A 25,156-nucleotide genomic window follows, 5' to 3' on the forward strand; every position below is an offset into this window, starting at 1 on the left:
CAGGATGGGGAGAGGAGCAGACCCACCACTCCCCCGGTCCTGTTGTCTGGTCTGGGGGTGGGACTGAGGTGAAGCCTACCGTAGGAGAGGGCAGCCTCTGTGGCAGAGTCAGAGGGGGTGAGCCATGTCTCAGTGAGTGCGAGGATGGTGAGGGATTTGGAGAGAAAGAGGTTGTGGACTGCTGTAAGTTTGTTGTGGACGGATCTGGCATTCCAGAGACTGCAGGGTAGGGGGAGTATGTGTTTGTGGGTGGGGTGGATGGAAATAAGGTTGGAGCGAGGATGGGTGTTGAGGTTATTTGTGGACAGAGGGCTGTGAAGTGTATGAAGCAGGTCAGCAGGGGATGCTTGTCTGGCAGCAGGCTGTAGCCCAGGATTGGGTGATATATTACCCGCTGCAAGTAAGAGTAGGAGGGAGAGAGTAAGCAAATGTGAATGGGATTTAAATGTTTGTGAGGTTTTTGAGCTGCTGGTGGGAGAGAGAGATTTCAGGAGAGCTAACAGTTCATGAGACACGATAGTGTTCTCCAAATTGGCCTTAGACTAGTAGGAATATTTGATTGGGTGCCCAGCTGACAAACACTTAATGTTGGCACTATATAAAGGTATGCTAATAGTAAAAATACTGAGGAGATTTTCTTTCAATGCCAATCAAGTTCATGGAGTTATGTGAATCTCTCCCCATACACAGAGTAGTAACTTTAATCCAAGTCTAGGAGATTTTCTTATACCTTCCAGTCCTCTTCTGATAGACAGGGAGGTTGATTCCAAAATTGTAAGGTTATGGCCATTGCACAAATTGAGGATAGCTCTCCCAACGGACAACTGTTTTAATGACAACAGTTAAACATAGGATATATCCTTTCCTTTGGGAGATATCCCCTTATTCTTGTGTTGTTAAAACAGTTAGTGACATAATATGCATACAACAGAAGAACAGGAAGCAATACAAGTCTTCCAGAGGTTCTAACTCTTCTCTACTCTATCCGAAAGAAGAAAAAAAAGGCTATGTCTTCCACTTTAAAAGGTATGCGTATGGGTTTTTGGTATAATTGTTGAATTTATTATCTATGGTATTAAAAGAATACATTAAAAAGGGGCATCCGAAAAGTTGAGTGCTGGTTTAAGCTACCAGTAGAATGTCAGCAATATTACTGATATCTACTATTGGTTGCTGGATAATGCCGATGAAAGAATATCAATAATTTTACAGATATTCTACTACTGCTTTAACAAACTTTCCTCTCAGACTAACTCTTCACTACCTACTCCTAACACTAATCTACCCCTACCTACTACTAACATTAACCCTCCACTACCTACTCCTAACACTAACCTAGCCTCTACCTACTCCTAATGTTAACTCTCCACTACCTACACCTAACACTAACCTACCCTCAACCTACTCTTAACACTAACCCTTCACTACCTACTTCTAACACTAACCTGCCCCCTACCTGCTCCTAACACTAACCCTTCACTACCTACTTTTTTTCATTCGAGCAAGAATTTCCGATCGGATTTCCCGTTTTTATTAAATAAAAGTTGATCGGGAGTGCTGGATTTTTCTGATCAATTTTTATGAAAAATTGAATGGTGTGTGGTAGATTGTGAATTTAATATTATATATACATCCAAGCAATTTTCTCAGAGTTTCCAATAATTGTTATCATAATTGAGGACAAATTGAACATAGGTGTGTGGTACATTGGTCAGATTTTTTAAATGTTACAATCAGTAAATTGATTGCAATTCTTGAATCGAACAGATATTTAAAATATTGTATGGTGTGTGGCCACCTTAACATTAACCCACCCCTACCTGGTCCTATCATTAACCCTTCATTTTCTACTCCAAACACTAATCTGCCCCCTACCAAGTCTTAACACTAACTCTCCACTGCCTACGCCTAACACTTAAAGAGAACCAGAGATGAAGCACCCTCATGTATTTTATTACATTTATCAGTGGGAACATGACAGTAAACACCTACCCTGCTTTTAGTTTCATTGTTATCTGCTTAATTAGTCTATTAGCAGCTGTGATAAGAATCCACCGACTATTCAGTCGAGGTTTGACCTGGAATCATTATAGCTGAGTCACTCTTCTGTGAAGTGTTTTCAAGCCCAAGCCTTCCCCTCTCCTGGCTTAGATTTCCTGCTTTGCATACTGAGAGCTGTGATGACTGGGAGGGGCTGCTCTGCTGAGAGAGAAGCTCTGTGGCTGCAATATGATCCCTGTGTGCTCTGTGTGCGCTAGATACTGAAAATAACGTCAGTTTCATTCCTATGAGAGACACTTCCTACAGGCAGTACATCATACCAAAATGAAAGCACACAGCAGCCTTTCTCATATAGCCTAGATAGCAGCCTAGTCTCATATAGCCTAGACAGCACATCCAGAACTCATATAACCCGGAAGGAGAAGGGATATGAGCCGGCGGCCATATTTGATTTTTCCTGGAGCAATAATGGATAAAAAACACTAAAAAAGGCACACCAGAGCGGCAAAATTATCAGGTAGAGCATTTATTCTTTACAAGCTATCAACTGTTTATTTTGTGTGAAACGTTCATCTCTGGTTCCCTTTAAGGTGCGTACACACGCACTACCGCTGGCAATAACGGGTCCGTCAGACCCTCCCACTGGGCAGGCGTTCCAGCGACAGTAGTGCGTGTGTACAGTCTGTCAGGCAGACTGATAAAGCTGTTTCTAAACGATCCGTTCAGAAACAGCCTTATCAGTCCGCCTACAGCACGTACACACGTGCTACTGTCGGCTGAACGTCCGCCCAGCGGGAGGGTAGGTGGACCTGTCGTTGCCGGCAGTAGTGCGTGTGTACGGACCTTAAGCCTCTCCCCCACCACCATCATGGCCACTTTCAGTTTTTCGTAGCCACTCATTTTACCATTTACACCATCTGCTAAAGTTGCTTTGCTTTTCTGATACCAAAAGTGCTGCAGCCACTATTTATTGCTACAGCCGCTGCAACCACTTGCTGTAGCTACTCATTTTTCTGTGCCCCCAAATTTCTGTCTTTGCGCTAATTAACATAGTACTCAATAGCGGCGCCAAAATTTCCCAGCAACTGCCTGTCCCCAAATTGTCTGCTTCCATAGTGAAAACCTTTTTTTGTTACTTTTTATATAAAAAATCTGAAATATAAAAATATTTATTCTATATTTGTTCAGAGCTTCACCTCCTGATAGGAATGGCAATTATAATTTTGGATTTATTTAGCGCTAGCACCTTCTGTGCACTTTTTCTAATTAATACCATTTCTTGTTTTGTTACCATTAATAAACAAGTCTCTAACATTTTAGCTTCCCAAGCGATGAACTTGTTTCAGGTGTGTGATTCAAACACTACTGAGTCTGACCAGAAAGATCAGCGAGACTAGCAGGTAACTGGTATAGTTTAAAAGCAACTAAATATGGCAGCTTCCATGTGTCTCTCACCTCAGGTTTTAGTTGAAGATATCCTGAGTTCAGGTACCCTATAAAATACACGGCATATAAATGTGAAATTTTCTGCACCTTGATGAATCAGACTTTCGTACCACATTACGGCCCTGAATCATTACATTTGTAGAGTTTTCTCACACAACAGGTTTTCTTCTCTTATTTACAAAATACCCTTTCAGCTGTTTCAAAGTTAATTTAGGGCAACTTAATCAGTACATTCTTTCCTCCGGGCTAAAACAGTATTTTATTAATAATATGCAATGACATTTGTGTGAAAATTCAATTTGTTTTCAGTGCTACTTCTCTCCTGTAGGTGGTATGTTTTTGAAGCAATTAAGCTTCAAGCCATATTGTACACTGTGCTGCATCTTTGTTACACAGCATTTAAGATACTGTAGATCCTCTTTTACTTACAAAACTCACGAGTCCCACAGGAAATTGTCATTTATTTAAGAAATATTTCTTTGAAAAAATGGTTTATTCTCGGGAATCAACATAAGACATAAATTAAAGCCCTAGTTCACACTACGAGATTTTTCATTGTAAGTAAAAGTAAACCAGGGTCTATGTCATTACTTACACAATTTTCCTTAAATTTAACGCAGCAGCTGTTCCAAAAAAAAACAACAAAATTTTTGGAAAGGCCAGAAGTGGGCATTCTCCAACTAGAGAACAACACCTACTCCCCATCTCAGAGCCATCACCTGCTCCCGCCCCCACCTCTTCCCTTTGCTGCTGAGAAACTAACTCTTTGTGGGCAGCATTGCAGCTACAGCTCAGCACAGTCTTATTTTCCTGTTTAGTTCCTCCCAGCTCAGTGTGTAATCCCCCTCCCCCAGTTTGTTTATAAAAATCCCCAATACTTCTCATCACCTTGCCCTGCCTGCAGTCACTGCTTTTATTCAGCCCCTTCATAAACACACTGGAGAGGAGAAGAAAGTAAATGTCTTATTATATACTAAGCAGATAGAAAATAGACAGGAAGATGAGATTGAGCTGTGCCTGCAACGCTGGCCATAAATAATTAAACTCTCAGTAGCAGTTATATGATATGAACAGACTCAAGTATTCAGCTCTGTGCTCACGGCAAAGACTAGCTGGTGACCCATCCCAGCTTCTCCACAACTGGTTTTTGATGGGATAGTGGGAGGAGATTGGATAGCTCACAGACTTGCTGTTCTCTCAGGCAAGCAGCATTCATCTTTGACACGGGAAGATAGTTTTGCAGACCCAGCCAGCAAGATAATACACAAATGAATAATACTAAATTGTCTATGAGCAATGTGCAAAACCTTGTACACGTCACATTATGGTATAATCTACCTAATACAACAAAAATTTGAAGGTGAACTAGAACTTTAAACTTTCATGAATCACAACATTTTCAGGTCGCTACTGGATTCTTCAGAATAATATTAACATTCTTCCGTAAATTCTTGAAAAGGAACCGGGTTCTTCAAACTTGTCGACATTGGTGTAACTTATTATTTAACAATCCCCAAGTACTGGGTGACAAAGCCCTCTCAAAAGCTGTTCCAATATGTGTATAGTTAGATCCAGAGGTACAATGCCCAAACCAAGCACTAGGAATGAGTGCAAAATTCTCCTAACTTCCAAATCTCCAGTGACCTAGGAAGTGGTAGAGATACTAGCAAATGAAAACCACTAGCTGCTAATCCATTATCGGCAGATGATGATTTAACAGAGTGGCTTACTAGTTGATGGGTAACTGAAGCCTTTCACTTTCATGCATTGGCTTGCACTATCTGGGACAGTGGAGATTGGAATATAGGGAGAATGTCCTGCCTTAGACAACGCAGGGTACAGTAGAAGCACCCATGCAGTCAGGTATAATCTATCAATATCTATCTATTCTTGCTGTATGTAATATATTTTACTGGCTGTCTATTTTCTAAAGCAAGCTATTGAGAACACTCAGTTCCCTTACTCAGAAATCATGCTTGAGAAAGAGAACGGAGTGTTCGCTTGAAAGCTTGCATCAGACAATGAAAATGCCTACAACAACATTTTGTTTTTTTCTTCTGCTGTCTATTGCTGACGTGTAACCACAGAATCCAGCTGGCAGTATTCATTCATGATATGACTGCCTTTACCATGATAACCATTCAGATATAAGTGAATCTTCTATGCCCCATAAAGGATCAGAGGTTTACCCAAGTATGACTTAGGGCCTGTACACACTGCTGCGCTTTTAAAATCGCATGCGATTTTTAAATCGCAAGCCTTCATGAGAATAGGAAAAGCGCATTGCACCAGTGTGTACAGGTCTCCACGATTTTCATTATTTTTCAAAAGACCTTGCGATTAAAAAGCGCATGCGATTTGAAAAGCGCAGCGCAAGTGCAGCAGTGTGTACAGGCCCTAATCTGTCATATAACCAATGCAGTATGGGCAGAAATATGGTGACTGTTCCAGCCGTCAGTACAGCAAGCAATGGGGACACAGACAGCAATAAAAGCTCAAATGACATTCTAACCAATTTCCCTAGTATCTTGAATATTTATTCTTTCATTGGTCTTGGACTTCGAGAAATACCTTTTTTTTTCTCGTAAAACGAACAGCATTTTTGAAATCCTTCTGTTATATAAATGTAAGAATCTCATGCTGACTAACTGAGACACCTCTCAACATAACACTCAGTGCAGTGAGGGAAGACACTCAAGTGCTCAACAAGACAACAGGCTACAAACAGACAGGAGAAACTGGTTCCTGTCATTGAGAAAACACTGAGAATGAGCCGTCCTTCACTGAGAAACCTAAACTCATCCGAGGCAGTCATTTGTAACAAGCCAGTGTACAATGTACAGGTGTCTCTGCACAAGAGTCCAAAAGCACATGGTACAGTACAAAGGCTCATGCGTGTGGTGCAGCCAGGTAATCATCCCTTAGATATAGATCATTGGTGGGATATGGCCAAGGCTTGATTACCTGCCTGATATGCTTGAGCTTTTTGTACTGTACCATGTGATTTTGATGCAATACATTTGGGAATTTTACTATGCTGGTTGTGCTATTATTGTTTGTACATATTGTGCTGACTTGATGAGACCCTGGTTCCTGCACTAGCAGAGGCTACTTCATTGGGGTTGAGCCGTACTAACCATTTATTGTGTATAGAGGTGTCCCCAGAACACTGAATCTTTAAACAACAGCGACCGCAGAGTGCACAGTTTCCATCATTAGCCCTCCCACTGGAAGCTGCTGCGTCATTTGCCTTGTTGCCATCCTTTTTTTCGGTTCCCCATAGAAACAGACACTTTGCTCTGCTATAACAGAGTGGGGTGTCTGTTCAACACTTTGCCCCTGAACTGTTGCTTGGGAGATCTAACCAATCTCTTCAGGCAACAACCATTGTGTGTGTGTGTACACACCTTAATTCTAATGTCCACTTGCAACAGCATCTCATTAGGATACTGAGAGTGATCTTTTGTAGATATTAGTGGTCACTTCTAACACAGGAAATATCTAGTTAGGTTTATATAGCTGTACAAACTAGTATCTGTTAGGCCGGCCAGAGTTCAGCATTAAAGGTCGATGCCGAGACAACATCTAATTGGCTTTTTGGGAACAAAATTCAGCAGGCAACACAAAGAACGAAGAAAAGAAAAGGGACTATGTGTGACAATGGGTTGTCTTCAAAGAATGAGAAAATACACCAAGAACCTTATCTCAACCTTATTGTCGTCTTAAAAATCCTTTTTTTTGTACAGAAATATTCATAATACAAAACAAGAATATATATACTTATATACATCGATATAGATATAGAATACCTATGCTAGCCTTTTTTGTTTTCATTTAAAAAATATAATGAAGTTTCCATTAGTTATTTTGGTCATCTGGTGGAAGTTAGTCAATGGTCAATGGAATAGAAAACTGTGTAGTGGTCATCCTATATAGGTTTTTGTTATTTTTTTTTAAATTTGTATTGTTTTTTCTTTTATATTTCAGGAGTTCCATTTCTTCAGCAGTTTTTTTATAGGTTCTGTATTGGTCTACATCATCATAGAAGCAGCAACGGGAAAGTAAATTCCACCATGTGTTGATGGCAGGCACCGACACACAACTTCCATGTTTGTCGGCAATAAATAAGGACAAGGACACAAATATACATCAGTGATATTTTGGGACTTTAAATATTCTCTCCTTTAAAAAATCTACTGTCCCTCCTTTTTTGCAGTCTATGGAACTTCACCAGCCTTGGCGAACGGAATGACGTTGATGGGTCAGAGAAGTCTGTGTTGTCCATTCTGGTGAAAGTAAAAAATTTTTTTTGCAGAGATCACCGGCACGTATGCATTTCCACCACTTTGTGGCACTGTTTACATTTGACAAAGCAGCACCAGTGAAACTTGCAGCTGCATCTCTCCACTATTTCCACTTCCTCCGTGTGAAAGCCTCGACCGCAGCACATGAGCTCACAACCATCGATGGCTTTGGAAGTCTTGTTGCACTGGCGGCCTGTAGTTCCCAGAACACCATTTTTTAAGTCATGGTCACAGAAGTCAGGGCTTGAGTCGAGATAAACCAAGTCTTCATCTGTATGTGGCTTGAACTGAGAATTTTTAGGTACCAGGACTTTCGTGGTGCCAATCTTTTTCTGCTCCACTTCAGTGGCGCCATCAAATTTCTCCTTCAGGACGTTCCCGACTTTACGAAATGGGGGCATTGCTTTCCAACAGGTCTTCACTTCACAAGACCCAGAGACCCCATGGCACTTACACTCCACTCGCATGTTGTTAAGGATGGCCTAATAAAGAAAAGAAAGAACATTTTAGGTGTTAATTTTGTTTATTGCATCTAATTTATACAGTACATATCCAGGAATTCTGTAAGGTGTATGGATAATTTTCAGTGAATAAGGAAAAAATGGCGAAGGAGCCCTTACCGAAAAAAGGGCACCATTATAGGCACCCACTATGCAATGCCTATTTGCATATCTGCATGCCTCGGTGCCCACAATCCTATTGGGCACCTCAATTTACTTTGTTAGCAGCAAATCGCAGCTTTGCAGTGGCACCTCCGTGCACCCAAATCTACCTTCTTTGCCACAAATAGCAGCTCTGCGGAAGGGAGAGGGTTAAGGTTTAGGCACTTGGGTAGGGGGTTAGGGGTAGGACCCACCAGGGAGGTTTTAGCATTAGGAGCCACAAGGAGGAGGGTTAGGCGCCATGGGGGGGGGGGGGGGTGTTAGGATTAGGCACCCACAGGCTGGCAAAGTGTCTGTACAGAACTTGGCCTGAATTGTCAACTAAGGAGATGAGTCCTGATTTCTTGGAGGTGACGTTTGTCATCCGTGTGTAACCAGCTTAATGCTGTCCTATCAGTAACTGCAAGCTGCAAGATAGCAAAATGTCACAGTGATAATCTGCATTTGTCAGACTTATCACTCGTTTCAACGACCACATTATCACATATGTGGTCCCTTTTAAGTGATTTTCTTACACATGAAAAAATAAACTTAGATTTGTGAAGCAAGAGATTTCTTTTATTACGCTCTCCACATCTACATTCAGCTGAACAAAGCATTTCCCTGAGCCTTGTCTTATTAGTAACAGAGTGTTATTATTATGTCCTGTGTTCTTGTTGGGGCCTCCCAGAGGATGAAAATAAACCTACGAAACAACATCACAGATTATAATAAAAAGAAAAGACTAAGTACTTTCCTCAGGCTATGCAAAACTAAAAAAACAAACAAAAACTAGTTCTGGTTGAAGATCCATCATATCCATCTTGAGTGCAGCACCTGTGACATCCATGTCTGAGTGCCTGCTACTTTCTCTGCCTGAAGCGATACTTATTATTCACGTCTGAATATTTTACAGAAATCAAAAAGGGGATCCGCACACAGACTTCTTAAGGAACAATTAAGTTTATTGTCCCAATGCACACATATACAATTATGCTTCGTCCAATCCGACTATTGTTTCGGGGCCAGATAGGTCCCCTTTGTCAAAGCACAAAATATTCTGTATATGCTTTGTCTGTTTGTGCCTTGACAAAGGGGACCTATCTGGCCCCGAAATGATTGGGACAATGCACACATACTTAATGCATCCTGAGGATTCTCTGATATCCACAGGTTAGACCATTATTGTATCATTTATCGAGGAGCAATTTTAGGGCTGATATATTATTTTTATTATATGGGTACTCGCACAACCTGTAAAAGCACCTGGAATGGCACAAATTAACAGGAAGTGGGGCATTTCTACAGAAGAGGTACAATGTTGTTAATATATCACATGGGAAAACTGAAGTATATAGAGAGGTATACATTTTTTTGAATCTGCCAATCAGCTGGTGAACATGTTTACAGAACAGCTCAGGAATGCATCCAGAAGGAGCAGTATATCCACTGATAGCTTACCTTTCTTCCTGCCTCATTGTTGTGCAGATTCATAAGAGCTCGGCTGGAGGACGCCCCTTTACCCCGCTCTCTGACATCAACAAAGGACTGTGAGAAAGCTACTCCATATGCAATATTATCCGAACAGCCAGACCACTGGAATCCTAAAGGCGGATGGGAGAAAATGTCAAATCTTTTCCATCTATAACAGACAGATACAATGACAGGAACTAGTTACTTTATTAATTTGTTATTGCAGCAGATTATTGTCTGCACAGACATTAGTTATTTGTTTTTGACTGAAGGATTCTTTAGCATAGCTTATAGCCTGTAGCTCTGGCAGTCTGTATTGCAAGAAATGGCTGGGGAAATGGCTCCTGACTTGGCCCATTAACCCATTAGAAGCTTCAATAGTGTTATCTAGTTTGAGATAAGAACTGGTTATGCTGTAAATTCTTGGAATGCTTTGATCTCTCTCTACTAGCAGAAACTATAGAAACTGAAAGCAGGTGTGCTCTATTATTGTCTCACACTGCCTCCTAGTGACAAGTGTCCATAAATACACATTGCAGCAGTGCTTATTATAAGCAGGGAAATACAACAAATAAATAAAAAAAATGTGCTAACATAAATTGGCATAGAGCACTTGCAAGCCTTTAAATAAATTGGCTGCTAAAGGGTTAAAGAAGTTTTCATTAGCTAATCAAAGACCTTCCACTCAGATAAAAACAAGCTCTTCCGGTGAGTAGCTATACATTGATAATACCAAATCAAAGTTTACAATAAGTGATACAAACAGCCAACAGAATCATACAGTGATGACAAGAAACAATGTATACATTTATTATATTCTCACATTGAAGTCTCTTGTAAAGCACTGTTTCCATTTTCCTTAATTATCCCACCTGGCTGCTTTGCTTCTATGACTTCTGTTATTGAACTTCCTGACTATAATAGCCTTGGGGGCTTTTTGGTTAATAAATTGCAGAGTAATGTAGTGCTTAGACAATTATTAGCATTGCACTGTGGATCCTCTACTAAACCAGAACAAAGCAGGGTTTTCCCAGCCACCTAACATTACATTACTAGGGTAAAATAAAGACAAGGCTACAGCAAAGGGAGTCATATCTCTTGTGTTGTTTTCATTCTTCTCAGGCTGAGCTGATGATTCTATGGCTGGTGTGCCTCTGCTGGGTATCAGGACAGCTAGAAAACTGCCTGCAACTTTATATGGATGTCTGACACTTAACTCATCTCCAATTCTGATGCCAACCAATGCATATCAAATATCTCAGGGTGTTCTCAGCATGTGGCTAGTTGAAACTAAAGTACCAAGCTATGGAGGTAAAGTAATAGTATAAATGGGTTAAGACCAGTGTAAGCTCAGGGGGATATTAGAAAGTTAGGCAGAAAGCAGGGAAGTTAGTTGGGGAAGGCATAGGTTTTAGGTCATGGGAAACCCTAGATATATATTATTAAATATATTATATGGGAGTGGCCACTATATAGTAAAGAGACGGAAGATTGCCCAGGAAAAGCACCAGCCAGTCTTTCGCTGAGAGCACACAGCTGGCCCTGCCCACCTCCTCTATGCTGCTGGTGAGCACTACAACACAACAGTTGTGCATCATTACTTCCTGTCTGGTGGTTCCTTCCTGCTCTTTGTATGATAAAACATTTACCCTCCCCTACATGTTTATAAAACATATATAAAACAGCAGTAAAATGGCTTTTTTCTGGAATCAGGCAGGCATGATGAGCAGTACACATTTTTTATAAAGTGGCAATGCTGGCCAGGAACATCTAATCTCTGCTAGTAGTGGGAGGAGCTGGGCAGGGTCAGGTGATTTTGCTTTGTACTTCGCATGGAAAGTGAAAGTGAACCGGCACTGTTGAAATGTAGCTTTATTTCTTCCAAGTTTAAAACAGCTGCTCAAACAGGCAAAGTTTCATCACAAATAAAAGTGATTGACAATTGAACATACCATCATGGGTGAGGGCTGGTGTTAAGTGCGGTGGGTGCAGGGGGCTGGAGCCTGACAGCCGTTTTGCGTGGTGTAGAGCTTCTACGGAGGCTGCCTCCGTAGGAGCGCTACACAGCGCGAAACGGCCGTCAGGCTACAGCCCCCTGCACCCACTGCACTCAACATCAGCCCTTACCCATGATGGTATGTTCAATTGTCAATCACTTTTATTTGTGATGAAACTCTGCCTGTTTGAGCAGCTGTTTTAAACTTGGAAGTAATAAAGCTACATTTCAACAGTGGCGGTTCACTTTCACTCTCCATGCGAAGTATATACTGTATCTATACACCAGAGCACGCTGAAGTAGCCCGGTTGAAGGGTGAGAGCTCTGTCACTACCCTAGCCTCGCCCGCAATGGGACCCATGTAGTGCCAGCCCCTTTCCTTCTACAGCGTGTGTGTTTTTGCTTTGTGCTGGGGAAGGGACCATTACTCTCCTAGCAATAAAGAGCTGCTGGATACAGACTGCCAGAAGCCCATACTTTCAATATATGTATTGCAAAAAGAACAGATGTGTAATGCAAATTGACTATCGTATGCATTAAAAAATGAAAGGCTGAACTAAGTATTTAAGCTATTAGCTACTATCATTTTTCTGAGGATGATTCCGAGGCTCAGAGTAGTCTTGTCTGCTCTACTACCCATTTTATAAAGCATTCTTAGTTTATGCTGTCAAAAGCTGAGACATGAGATAACAAATAGCACAATGCAAATGGTGGCTACAGACCTTGAGGGCTTACGCCATGTACAGTCCGGTCACAGCCACATTTTTCCAGATCTCCACTGCTGCATGCCCGGGTAACTGCAAAGGCAACCCCCGCTGATGATATTGCGTAGACAAACGCTGCTTCTCTGGTGCCTGCAACACAAAGGTAACAGCAAATTCAGAGATCTCCTTTACATCAGTAGAGGTTTAAAAGCATGACTGCAATTTTTCAATATGGATTAGGCTGAACTGAATCAATCAGTTTAGGCCTGGGACCCACTACAGATCGCCAATCAGTAATTTTGCTAGCGTTTTTGCTAGCATTTGCTACAGAGGTTTCTGGTGTGATTTGTATGGTGGTCGGAAAAAGTTAAAAGGTATTACTTTTACAGCTGAAGGTGATTGTACTGCAGTACTGATTTGTTTTTAACTTTTGCATCCAGTGTTAATAAAGTTTAAACTACTCTTGGGTCTCCATTTCCGCTGGCTTCCAAACAGAGAAGCACCTCTTGTGCTAGGGGGCGGAGCTACGTGTCCAAAGTCGTCGAAAATGGAACCCAGGAGACTCAGCAAGTAGTTTAAACTTTATTTACACAGGGGAATTGCCCACAAAGTCACTGCAAAGTCGCTTTTGAAAAGTGTTTTTGCAGCGCTCCCATATTTGCATTGGAGCGCAATCACTCCAAAAATGTTGCAGAACCTGCGATTGCAATTTGGCCAAATCGCAATTGCTCCTGTGGTTTCCCCTCCATTCACTTTCATCAGCATATCGCTTTTTGGTATTGCTGGTGATCATCATTGATCCCAAGGTGCAGCTGAAAGCGCTCCAGTGGGCCTCAGTCCTAATGTGATCACATGATTGCTGAAGACTTTTGTACTTTCATTTGAGATTGTTTTGAAATCAATGACATAAAAAAATCATATTACAAGCTTTATACACTCCCAAGTCTCTAACATTTCTAATTGGGATGCAAATAATTCCAAGTTTATGCAAGACTATGCAAATCAAGGCAACTTGAACATGGGCCAATTGAATTTTATCTTGGGGGTGATGTAACATATGTACTCGTCGCCCATTCAGTTGGGCGCTGGGTGTGCTGAATAAGGGCATTAAATTTTATTCCCCCTCTAAGTCCTAGCAACTCAGAGGGAGAAGCAATTCAGGGTCTGGCTACCACCAGCACCCACATTACACTGTAAATCCCACTGTGCCGTTATAGATGTAAGAACATTACATCTATGGGGGTGCCCAGATTAACCACTTAAGGACCAGGGGATTTTGCAATGATCGGTGCTGCATTGGCTCTACAGCCCCAGCACCGATCAGGAATGTGGCAGGGCGATCAGACTTCCCCCCTTTTTTCCCCACTAGGGGGATGTCCTGCAGGGGGGGTCTGATCGCCGCCGGCTACTATTGATTTGCGGGGGGGGGGGGGGGGCTCTTCAAAGCCCCCCTCCGCAGCGTTTTCCGGGCTCCCTCTGCTCACCTCCCTCTGCCTTGTCCTCTGATAGGATAGGCTTCTGCCTATCAGATGCCGGCGATCCCCGGCCAATCGGAGGCCGGGGATCGCCGATCTACGTCACGGCGCTGCTGCGCAGCAGCGACATGTGATGTAAACAGCAGGGATTCCTTCCCCGCATGTTAACATTATGCGTGCGAGCCGCGATCGGCGGCTCGCACACTGTTCACGGAGGCAGTCTCCGTGAACTGGCATGGAAAGGCCGCTCGATCGAGTGGCCGTTTCCATGCTATACCACTAATGACCTGCCGACGCATATGGGCGTTAGGCGGTCGTTAAGTGCGCAGTGCGGCAGTGAGCGTGCACCCAAATCACCTGCTGTGACACAACTGCTCCATTTTCAAACGGCATAAATTTGTAAACATTATTTGCCCAATCCTGCATCAAATCTAAATTATTTGCATCTCATTGACCATACCAATTAGAAATGTTAGAGACTTGGGAGTGTATAAAGCTTGTAATGTAGAAGTCAACTATTACCTTCAGCTAAACTTTACAATTCAGCTCAGAAAGAGTTCTTGCTGAAAGTGACCAGTTTCCCCTTTATAACACAACATATTATATCTGTGATGGTGAACAAGCAGCTTCCTGCAATAGAAAACATCTTCACAGCTGTCCCAGTTTACCCCTGCGGCATTCTTCTCCAAATATTTATTATGTCTAGTCCACAGAAAAGTTTTCATTAGATTGGATGTTTGCTGTTTTCATCTATCATTGTGTCCTGCAGTTGTAAAAGCACTTCCAAAGATTTTACAAGTTGTGTATCATAAACGTCAAACACGACATGCAACCTCCTGGGCCACAGTCAATGTTTTTTCCTTATAGGCCCAGTGCACACCAAAACCGCTAGCAGATCTGCAAAACGCTAGCGGTTTTTGAAGCAGATTAGCGATTCTAGGCATGTTTAGAGAGGTTTTCTAAACATGCCTAGCGTTTTTGGGAGCGTTTTTGTGTAGCAGATTACAAATATTGTTACAGTAAAAGCTGTTACTGAACAGCTTCTGTAACAAAAACGCCTGGAAAACCGCTCTGATCTAGCGTTTTCCACAGCGGTTTGCATTTTTCCTATACTTTACATTGAGGCAGAAACGTTTCTGCAAACCGCAAACGTGCAGCAGGAGGCACGTTTGCGGTTTGCTAAAAACCTCAAACAGCTGGTGTGCACCATCCCATTGAAATACATTAGCCAAGTGTTTTCACAGGCGGATGCGGTTGGCGGATCACTCCTAAAACCGCTCGGTGTGCACTGGGCCATATTCTCAGTTCACACAGCAACTCCTGGAAGACTGCAGCACTGAGGAAATGTGCAGGTGAATCCCAGAGAGTACTAATGGGCTAACTGGACCCTAATACAAAATATGGATTTGTAGTTATGCCTTCTATTTGTTATGCTTCCTATTCCTTAGGCCTCCTTCACACTATCAAATGCGTGCTTGCAAAAATACAGCTGTGCTTGTTTTTGCTATGTTGGTTGCATTTGTGTCTTTGCTTATATTTAAAGACATAACAACAAAAGTTGTTTAGGTAATACCCTGAAAAGGTCTAAAGTCTAAAAAAAAAGCAGTCAAACTTAGCCGGTAGTGGCCACTTGAAGGCTAGTGCACTTGCGCAGCCCTGAGCTGTGCACACCGATTGCATGCGCAATAGCAATTTTTCCCATACTGTGCATGCGCAGAATGCTGCTGTGCACAGGGACGTGAAGAGGAGGAGCTTGAAGGCGTCGCCACTGCTGGCTGGAGGGTAACGGAAGAACAGCGCACACACAGGAGGACTGCAGGGCGCAACAAGTAGCCCCAGGGAAGTTTAACTGCTCTTTTTTTTTTTAAGACTTGCAATTTCCTTTAATGAGTAGCTATACAAGATTTCCTTGCAAGCTTTTAAAACTTTAAGTTTCTTCTTCAGGCATGAGACAGAAGTGGATCAGAATTGTATAAAACCACTTATATAAGGTTGTGTATGTAAGAAATAAATAGTTTTAGTTCTGGAACCCACTAGCAGCACTTTTCAGCACTTGTGGTGTGAAAAAAAAGGTTACTAATGTAATATTATGGGGGATTTTTAAAAGATCCCTCAAGAGGGATCACTTACATAGCATTACATTAGCAAGAGCTTTTCATATCACAAGAGCGGAGAAAAGTGCTGCTAGGGGGTTCCAGGCATTATACGGTTCTTACATAAGGTTGGGCATATAAGAAATAGCTTCAAATCATTCTAAACCAGTTTTGTATTATGCCTGAAGAAGAAACTTAAAATGTCTAAAGCTTGTGAAGGAGATTGTAGTTAGCCATTAAAAGTATTACCTAAACAACTTTTGTTGTTATGTCTTTGGCTTTTCTCCATGGCTAACACTGTACCGCATACAACTGGCTTTCCCATATTCAGTAACACAGCAACATATGTAGCACTGATTTCTAAAAATGCAAATACAACACATTCTGCAGTGTAAAAAAGTGCAATCTTTTTTGCAAGCCTGAAATCTGTGCTCCTTGTGGAATCCAGACTGCCTGGTAATACTCATGCTGCAGGAGTAATTTGCCATATAGGGGAGGAGCTTGTAGGAGGAGGAGCTTTTCAACAGTTGGGCTAAACACCTGGACATATTAAAGTCTAGAAGTTTTAAACCAGGATGATACCATTTATTGGCTAACTAAAAATGAATAAAAATAAGCAAGCTTTCGGCCTTGCAGCCTTTGTCTGGCTTATAAGCCAGACGAAGGCTGCAAGGCCGAAAGCTTGCTTATTTTTATTCATTTTTAGTTAGCCAATAAATGGTATCATCCTGGTTTAAAACTTCTTGCTTTTACTGATGGCTAACACGGTACAATACCCTACTGTTATATTAAAGTCTCTGTTAGGAAAACTGTGGAGCAGTGAATAAGAATAAAATCTGTAATTTATTGTCCTTAGAGAGTATTGAACAATCCAGTATTTAATTATTGCTCAAACTCTGTTCCTCTTGTGAAAATTAAATGACTAAGTTGTGACAAAGGGATTGAGCAGATTTATCAAAACCAGTGGAAAAAAATTAGAGCAAAGCTAGTGTAAGACAAGTGTGAAAGTGGGAGGAGCTAATCAAACCATCCAACCCTTGATCTGAGCATCTGATGATATGATGATGATGATAATAATAACAATGGATGAATCTGCCCAGCACTGATATTTAAAATGTTGAGGGACTCACAGACTTTTCAAATTTCCCAAGTGGCTATATATCTCCACCAGAGTAACTGGTACACCTTTCTACTACAGAATATAATGGAGGGGAGCGACTCAAAGTGGTTATCAGGTGGCTGGAACTGTAAACTGGAGTGCAGGATTCTTACCAGTGAATTGTATGAGAAATAAAGACTTCCAACCCTGACATTAAGCTTGGGTCAAAAATCTCGAACCGACCACCCTGTACTTTTGGACCAAAACTATGATGGGCAACTTCACTGACCAACAAAGATCATTAAAGATCAGGACAGGTTGTCCTTGGTCTTTAGGAGCTACATGTGAGACCATTATTAAAGGAACCATCCAAGCTTTAAAAAAAAAAAAAAAAAAAACAAGATCTACTTACCTGGGGCGTCCTCCAGCCCCTGGCAGCCTATCTGTCCCTCGGCACAGCTCTGCTCCCAGCCAGTGGCCAGGGGGTCCCTCCATAGCAGATGCCGACTGGCATCTTCTGTGCCTTAGCAGAACGCTACTGGCATGGCCATGCACTTGTCTCCTCTCCCAGTAAGTACCTGACTTCTAATGGGAATTATTTGGTGACAGAACAGAAAGTAACAAATGGGGAAACTCCCTTTCCTTATCTTACTCTATATAGACTGATTGCTAGATAGATAGATACTATAGAGCTAAAATAAACATTTTGTCTGAAAATGTTCTTTGCAATGTAGCTTTGCTGTTATTTGATAACATGTTGCTTTATTACATATCACTGCTGCAAAAGTCCAATTAAGATCTCTAATAACTGGCTCCCAGGGTACCCTGAAACTCATATAAAAGTAGATACTATAGAAATCTGTAGGTGTCTGCTTTCCATGTATGCGGGTGGTTTTGTAGAATTAAAGTGAATACAGGTTAATGTTAACTACTACTCATAAACAAGTGCAAAATACATGGTGCAGAAATTAAACATATAAAATATGCTTTCTTGCGCAGGGTTCATTAAATAACCACATTAGCAAATACACCACATATCCTGCCTACGTTTATTTAGGAAGATGGAATGTTTTATCAGCTTCTGCTAACTGGGAAGTTCAGGACTCTCTCTCACCTCTGCCATGAATAGAGCTAGCCTATATTGAGTGGGACTTCTCTGGTGGTCGTTGCTAACTGGTGGCTAGTCCACATTGCAAACAACTCGACCTATTAGGAAAAGGCTGCCAAAGCAGAAGGTTGAGACTAAGATCTTGCGGGGACTGATTCCTGTCCAAGTCAGCTGAGGTTAACAGCAGGCTCGTGTGGGTCGTCTTGCACTGTGGTTGCCTAAGAAGAGAGGACTTATATTCGAGTATGGCTGGTATTTCCAGGCTGAAATCTCACCTACCACAAGTCTTTCCCCTTCTTTACAAAACCCCGAAAAAACAAGCAATGTCAAACAACGAGGCGAGCAGAAGACTTAGACGCGAGTCTGGAAGAGATGCTAGGACTTGCCCTGTAGTTTTTACCGCAAACTGACCTGATTTCTGCCAACTCGGAAAATGAAGCTGCGATACCTCGATCCACAATGACAAGTACTGTTCAAAGGTTGTATTTATAAGAACACATCTGGTGTAACTATGGGAGGGATGTGTGCTCCTTCAAATATCAGACCATTATTGAGCATTTTATGCCTACCAAAGTCAACTGATGGGTTAGCCCGCTGGGATAAATTCATAGCTTAAAGAGAATCTGTACTCTAATATTATTACAATAAAAAGCATACCATTGAAAAGGAAAAAACAGATTAAGGGGCGCTATATGTGAAAAAATACCCAAATAGCGGGATAGAGAGATGTAGAGTATTTCCTGCTGCTACCTTATATTGTGGGGGTACCTCCTTCCCCCACTAAACAAACAAATCAATCTGAAAACTAAATAAGGAGCGCAAGATATAGGTTAAAAGTTTCCTGTTTTATTATCAGTAAGAAAAGGGGATATATATATATATATATCAGTATATTCGCTGTTACATATGCTCCCACAGGTCTGCAAGCAAATAAACAGACGTGTTACACATATATATAACATTCCACCATGCACTCATTTGGATTCATACACATCTATTACACATCCTCTGGTGACCCTTTTAGGGGGATGAAAAAATATATATGCATGTAAAAATATAAAAAATCTCCTTAAAAAACTTTAAAAAGGAAAAAATGCATAAATTTGTAGTTGCACTTCCAAGACAAGAACCACAATGCAACCAATTCCTATGAGGGTCCTCAAAAAGATCTCCCCGTGCACAGGGACTTATTATCTGATGTGCCTCCCGTGGTGATCTCACACTGTATTGCAATAGAGTTCCTCCGTGCAAGTCAATGGCCACAACAAACCTCTGAGGTCAAAGGATTCCCTGCAGTATAAGCCTCAAAAGCGGTATGATCCACTCTACAGTTACTCACTTGTCCCCCAGTGGTTTCTCTCCACAGGATCCAGAGGGTGTCTGCACAGGGATCTGGCGGAGTATCGTAGCGTCTCCTCGTTCGCATATGCCGGCCGCACCACTTGCGGCTATGCCACGGACCTCCACGAGTCAGCTGATTCGGAGTCATTGTGGTTCTTGTCTTGGAAGTGCAACTACAAATTTATGCATTTTTTCCTTTTTAAAGTTTTTTAAGGAGATTTTTTATATTTTTACATGCATATATATTTTTTCATCCCCCTAAAAGGGTCACCAGAGGATGTGTAATAGATGTGTATGAATCCAAATGAGTGCATGGTGGAATGTTATATATATGTGTAACACGTCTGTTTATTTGCTTGCAGACCTGTGGGAGCATATGTAACAGCGAATATACTGATATATATATATATATATCCCCTTTTCTTACTGATAATAAAACAGGAAACTTTTAACCTATATCTTGCGCTCCTTATTTAGTTTTCAAAAAGCATACCATTCTATTCATTATTTTCTCCTGTGCCCCTCTGTGCAGTTTCTGCCACTCTCTGCTGCAATCCTGGCTTGTAATTAACATTTTTAGGCAGTGTTTACAAACAAACTAACCAGCTTCTAATAGGCTCAGCTAAGCATAGTGTGTGAGTCATCTCAGAGTGTGCAGGGGGCCTGCAGAGGGTGTGTATCGCTTCTACCAATCACAAGCAGCCCTGCACATTCCACACAATCAAGCTTTAGCCCGACAAACAGGACAGAGGAAAGATACATTGATTTATTACAGAGACAGTGCAGTTAGGAAAGACTGCAGTAAGCCAGAGCAGATTAGAACAGGCATAGGAACTTATAGGATAGAAGAACTAAGGCTGAAAAATTTGTTACAGAGTCTCTTTAACGCTTTTCCAAACCCATCACTGATTAAAGCTCAACTCCAGCCAAAGGTTTTATGTTGATTTTGGACGGGGTGGGGGAAGGGTCAGAACCTCTGTTCATTTCTTACTGGTCTCTGCTGGATTATCAAGATCAGAGCAAAGAAAACCGGAGCTGAAGTGAAGCAGCTGCACAGCGCAACCAATCAGATTTCAGCTGTTAAATAAATAAGGATTCTAAATGTCACTTTACCTATTAAGATGGGTGCATATCTAGCGATTTCGTGGCCTGATTGACCAACCGATTCAATAATTTTATCAAATCAAGAGAGAATCAAGTGTGTTCCAATATGCATGATCGACAATAATTGACCCATATCTGGGTGAATCGTGTCAATGTGATGATTGAGCAGGATGGAGGATATTGGTTGGATGTACAGGAATTGGCTACTGTTCACATGATTCAATCGCTTATTTGCTTGATGCAAAATAGCTAGATGAGTGGCTACCTTAACTGCACCAGATTTTTTGGTGCTCAAAATATAAATCTTTTTTTGTTCACATTGGATGAAAACTGGCTTATCTCCTCTCCTAGTAAGTACCTGACTTCGAATGTGAATTCTTTGGTGACAGAACAGAAAATAACAATCAGGGAAACTCTAATCTTTCGCTATTTAGACAGATAGATAGATAGATAGATAGATAGATAGATAGATAGATAGATAGATAGGTAGATAGATAGATAGTGGCTAAAAAAACATTTTTTCTAGTTATTTTCTTTACATTGTAGCCCTGCTGTTATTTGATAACATTTGCTATAATACATATCTCTGCAACAAAAGTCTAATTTCATGTTAGTACATGTTATTAACCGGAACTCAGTCATCCGGCAGTCTCAACTAACTAGCATGCCTAGCTGGGTAGAATGGGGGCATTCCTATCCTATTTGCAGGGTGTGTGCAGCGGAAGTGACATACAGATCATCTAGGCGCTGGTCTGTTTCTCTCCTGTAGCTCCCAGCGGCTTTGTAGCGTACTCATACTGCTCCCCAGTGTGTCACCTGACCCACATCGGGTTACATAATGTGTCAGAGCCATGCACGGAGGACGCCGCAAAGCCACTGGGATTTCAGGAGAGAAGACCGGCGCCCGGATGATCTGTAAGTGATTTTCGCTGCTTACCCTCTCTGCCAGTCATCTGGGGGAGGTTAGTGCTATGTTTAATGCTGGTTGCTTTTTTAATTTGAGCACCGGCCCCAAAATTAGTCACTGAGTGCTGCTACAGCTGTAATTCACATTACGGCTTATTGCGGCGCCCAAATCATTGGCACAGCTCTGCACTGAAATTAGCAATCTTGCTTGCTGGAGCTCAGCAGAGGAGTTGGAAAATTGGCCTCCCCTATGGAGTTACATCTGAGTGTGGCCACAACCGTATTCAGACATGGTGAGTCGTGTTATTTTGGTGCCAGGTGACACCACCGCATGTCAGATAATGACACCTGTACTGTTACCAAATACTGCTTGTAATTGCCGCAAAAAGACGCTCGTGGATGGCAGCCCATAGGGCAGGGGTCTCAAACTCGCGGCCCGCGGGCCATTTGCGGCCCTCGATACAATATTTTGTGGCCCTCGCCCGCAAAAGCTTCCTTATAGTTCGCCGCATCCCCGCCGCTAAACAAGGGCTGCAGAGCCCTCAAATCACCCGGGGGGCAATCCACCAGCTTTCGGCTTCAGCTCTGCCCCTCCTGACGTCAATCGTCGCACTGATCGCCTCCTCTCCCCGCCCCTCCCTGTGAAGGAAGAGTGAGAGGGGCGGGCAGAGGCGGCGATGCGCCGCGATTGTGAAATTCCTTATGCGGCCCAGCCTCATCCTGACTTTGCCTCCTGCGGCCCCCAGGCAAATTGAGTTTGAGACCCCTGCCTTAGGGGGCTCTGCCTGACAAGCATGCAGCTCAGCTATCTGTGGAAAGGGGGCTAATAAGGCTCTGGTATGAAGCTTACAGCTTCACATAACAAAAGAAAACGAGAAAACCTATCTAGGCCATATATAAAAAATAGTATTAATAATAATAATATCACATGAATACTCCGGATATCAATGCCAAATTCATATAGTTTTATTGGTCAACAAGCGAATCATAAAAACAGTTAAAATACAACTCTCCTGGTCCGTGTCAATTTTAAGTGGCACTACCCCTCACTGGTAATGAATACATAAAGTACACCAAATAAATACAGAATCAATTAATCAATCTCACTGGTATAGTCAGGGCCCTATACACTTCAATATAGTGCAATATGCATTATTCCCTGTGCCAAAAATACATGATTAAGTGTAATCAATAAAGTGCTAAAGTGCAATGTAACTGTGCATGCCTGCACCCCACCCAGGGCCGGATTACCAACCAGGCAACAAAAGCAGTCGCTTGGGGCCCCATTCAGAGTCAAAGGGGCCCCATCAGCACATAAACCAGCCCTCGCCATCCTGTCAGCGGTGGCTGGATGGTATAATGGTTAAAGGGACTCTGAGCAGTGCAGTAACTATGGAAAGATGCATATCATTTTAAAGCTCTCTTTCTCCTCTTTCCAATGATATATAAACGGCCGCCCTATGACTTTTAGTTTTCGCTATTTTCGTGATCGCGGCCACAGGATGACTTTTCTCCAAAGTCGGCAGCTCGATTCAGCACAATGCAATGAGATATAAGGAACCCAGGGGGATATAATTACAAACATCATGCTGGTAGGTGTGAGGATGTAATGAATTAGTTGTGGGTATGCTTAAAGGCATACCCACAGGCACTGCTCGGAGCCCCTTTAAGGGCTCTGCCTCTGACACAGGAGACCAGGGTTCGAATCTCGGCTCTGCCTGTTCAGTAAGCCAGCACCTATTCAGTAGGAGACCTTAGGCAAGTCTCTCTAACACTGCTACTGCCTATGGGGCGCGTCCTAGTGGCTGCAGCTCTGGCGCTTTTAGTCCGCCATAAATATATAAATGTTATTTGTCTTGTCTTGTAAAATGATGCCATGCGCTGCTGATTGTTTTCAGAGCCAGGCTCTCCTCCTAGGTCCCCCTCCTGCTACTGTGCGCTCTACCACTGCCCACTCCTCCCTCCCTTCCCACAGATAACCACAGCTGCAGCAAGAATGATAGCAGCAGATGGCAAACGCTCACTCACCTATCCATGATCCAAGCGATAGAGATCCCGTCATCTGAAACCCATCTGTCTCTTCTACAGTGCAGCCGCTCGCTCTGAACTTCCTGATTCTCAGATCAGACAGGAAGTAGGAAGTAGTAATAGTAGTAGTAGTAACAGAGCAGCAGCACTCTAGAAGAGACAGATGGGCTCCGGATGACGGGATCTCTATTGCTTGGATTGCAATAGGTGAATGTGATTCTGGTGCTGTCATTCTCCCCCGCTGCGGCTTCCTTCTCTGCTGAACTATCGTATTCACTGGGATGGAGGCACATGTGGCTGTCTAGTTTGGGAGGAAATTGGTTGTTCGGTAGTGGGGGTGGTTATGTAATTCTGTCTGGGAAATGGCTTCCGGTTTGGCGGTGTCCAGAGCTTTCTGCTATTGCCAGGCTGGAAATGCAGGGGGAAAGTGCTGCTGCTGTGATATCTGGCGCCCTCCTCACAGGGGTGCCCCAGCCCCTGAGTGCAAATGTCCCAGCCATTCATCTCTCACTCTGCATTTTGCAGCTGCTATTCCCTGCATTGTGCACCCACAGAGGAAAGCAGGCTGTTGCCCATAGCAACTAGTAGCTTGGCTGCCCCAGTGTGTGCGGCATGTTGCTGTGCAGCTGCATCTTCTGATTCTATTATGACATGATGGGGGGCCCAAATCAGTTACTTTGCTTAGGGCCCCATTTAGCCTTAATCCGGCTCTGGCCCCACCAAATAGTGTGGGCGCATGCATACACACAGTATGTGCCCAAAAAAAAATTTGTGTCTCGCATGGACATTAGTCCCATACAAAAATGTATAGATAAGTGGAAACCAAAATATCCCTGAAATACCTCAATGAATACAAAAATACAAAAAGTACAATTACTACAATGAAAAAATATCTGAACAACCAAAGATCACATATAGAGAAAAGTGCTGAGTGCAAACCTATTGGAGATGAGGCATCTGCTACTGGCTGAGTTGACCAGATTTCAGAGGTAGAACAGCGACTGAACGGAGCAGGGCGTAATGACAACAAGGGACCAGGAGGACTTCAGGGGGCTGGAAGAAGTCCCATGTAAATTAAACTAGCCAGATGTAATTTGCTTTAGGTTACCTTTTAAATCACTATCCGTGTTCAAGCAGCCTTCTTACATTAATCCTTCCTGTTGCCTAATGCTAGACTTCATAAACAGCTGGAATTTTAAGATATCAGGAAATGGCAGTCACGGCATAAATCATTTTGGCGATTCCTGAAAAATCAGCTCTGAAGAACCTGCATGCTTTTCCCTTGGCAGGGTAGTACTGTAGCCAGTTGCAGGACTCAATAAGTTGGCACGATTCTTGTTACCTTATTTGCTAAGGTGTCCCCAGGCTAGAGATCACTGGAAAACATTTGTGATCCAGCCGACCTGAATTGACAAATATTAGCTAGTACTCTGCAGC

At 42.4% G+C, this 25,156-nt stretch overlaps 1 protein-coding gene across 1 annotated transcript in view; it reads right to left on the reverse strand.

Annotated features, from left to right (window-relative positions):
- Positions 1-3,891: 3,891 nt before the first annotated feature.
- Positions 3,892-25,156, reverse strand: part of WNT4 (Wnt family member 4) — a 92,217-nt gene continuing 70,952 nt past the window's right edge. Inside the window, exons 3-5 of the mRNA XM_068240564.1 lie at positions 12,584-12,715; positions 9,854-9,996; positions 3,892-8,233 (exon numbers count right to left, since the gene is read on the reverse strand). Coding sequence (XP_068096665.1) covers positions 7,766-8,233; positions 9,854-9,996; positions 12,584-12,715 — 743 coding nt within the window. The 3' untranslated portion in view covers positions 3,892-7,765. The remainder of the gene's footprint in view (positions 8,234-9,853; positions 9,997-12,583; positions 12,716-25,156) is intronic.

Source organism: Hyperolius riggenbachi, chromosome 6, assembly GCF_040937935.1.
Source record: "Hyperolius riggenbachi isolate aHypRig1 chromosome 6, aHypRig1.pri, whole genome shotgun sequence".
Taxonomy (NCBI): Eukaryota; Metazoa; Chordata; class Amphibia; order Anura; family Hyperoliidae; genus Hyperolius; species Hyperolius riggenbachi.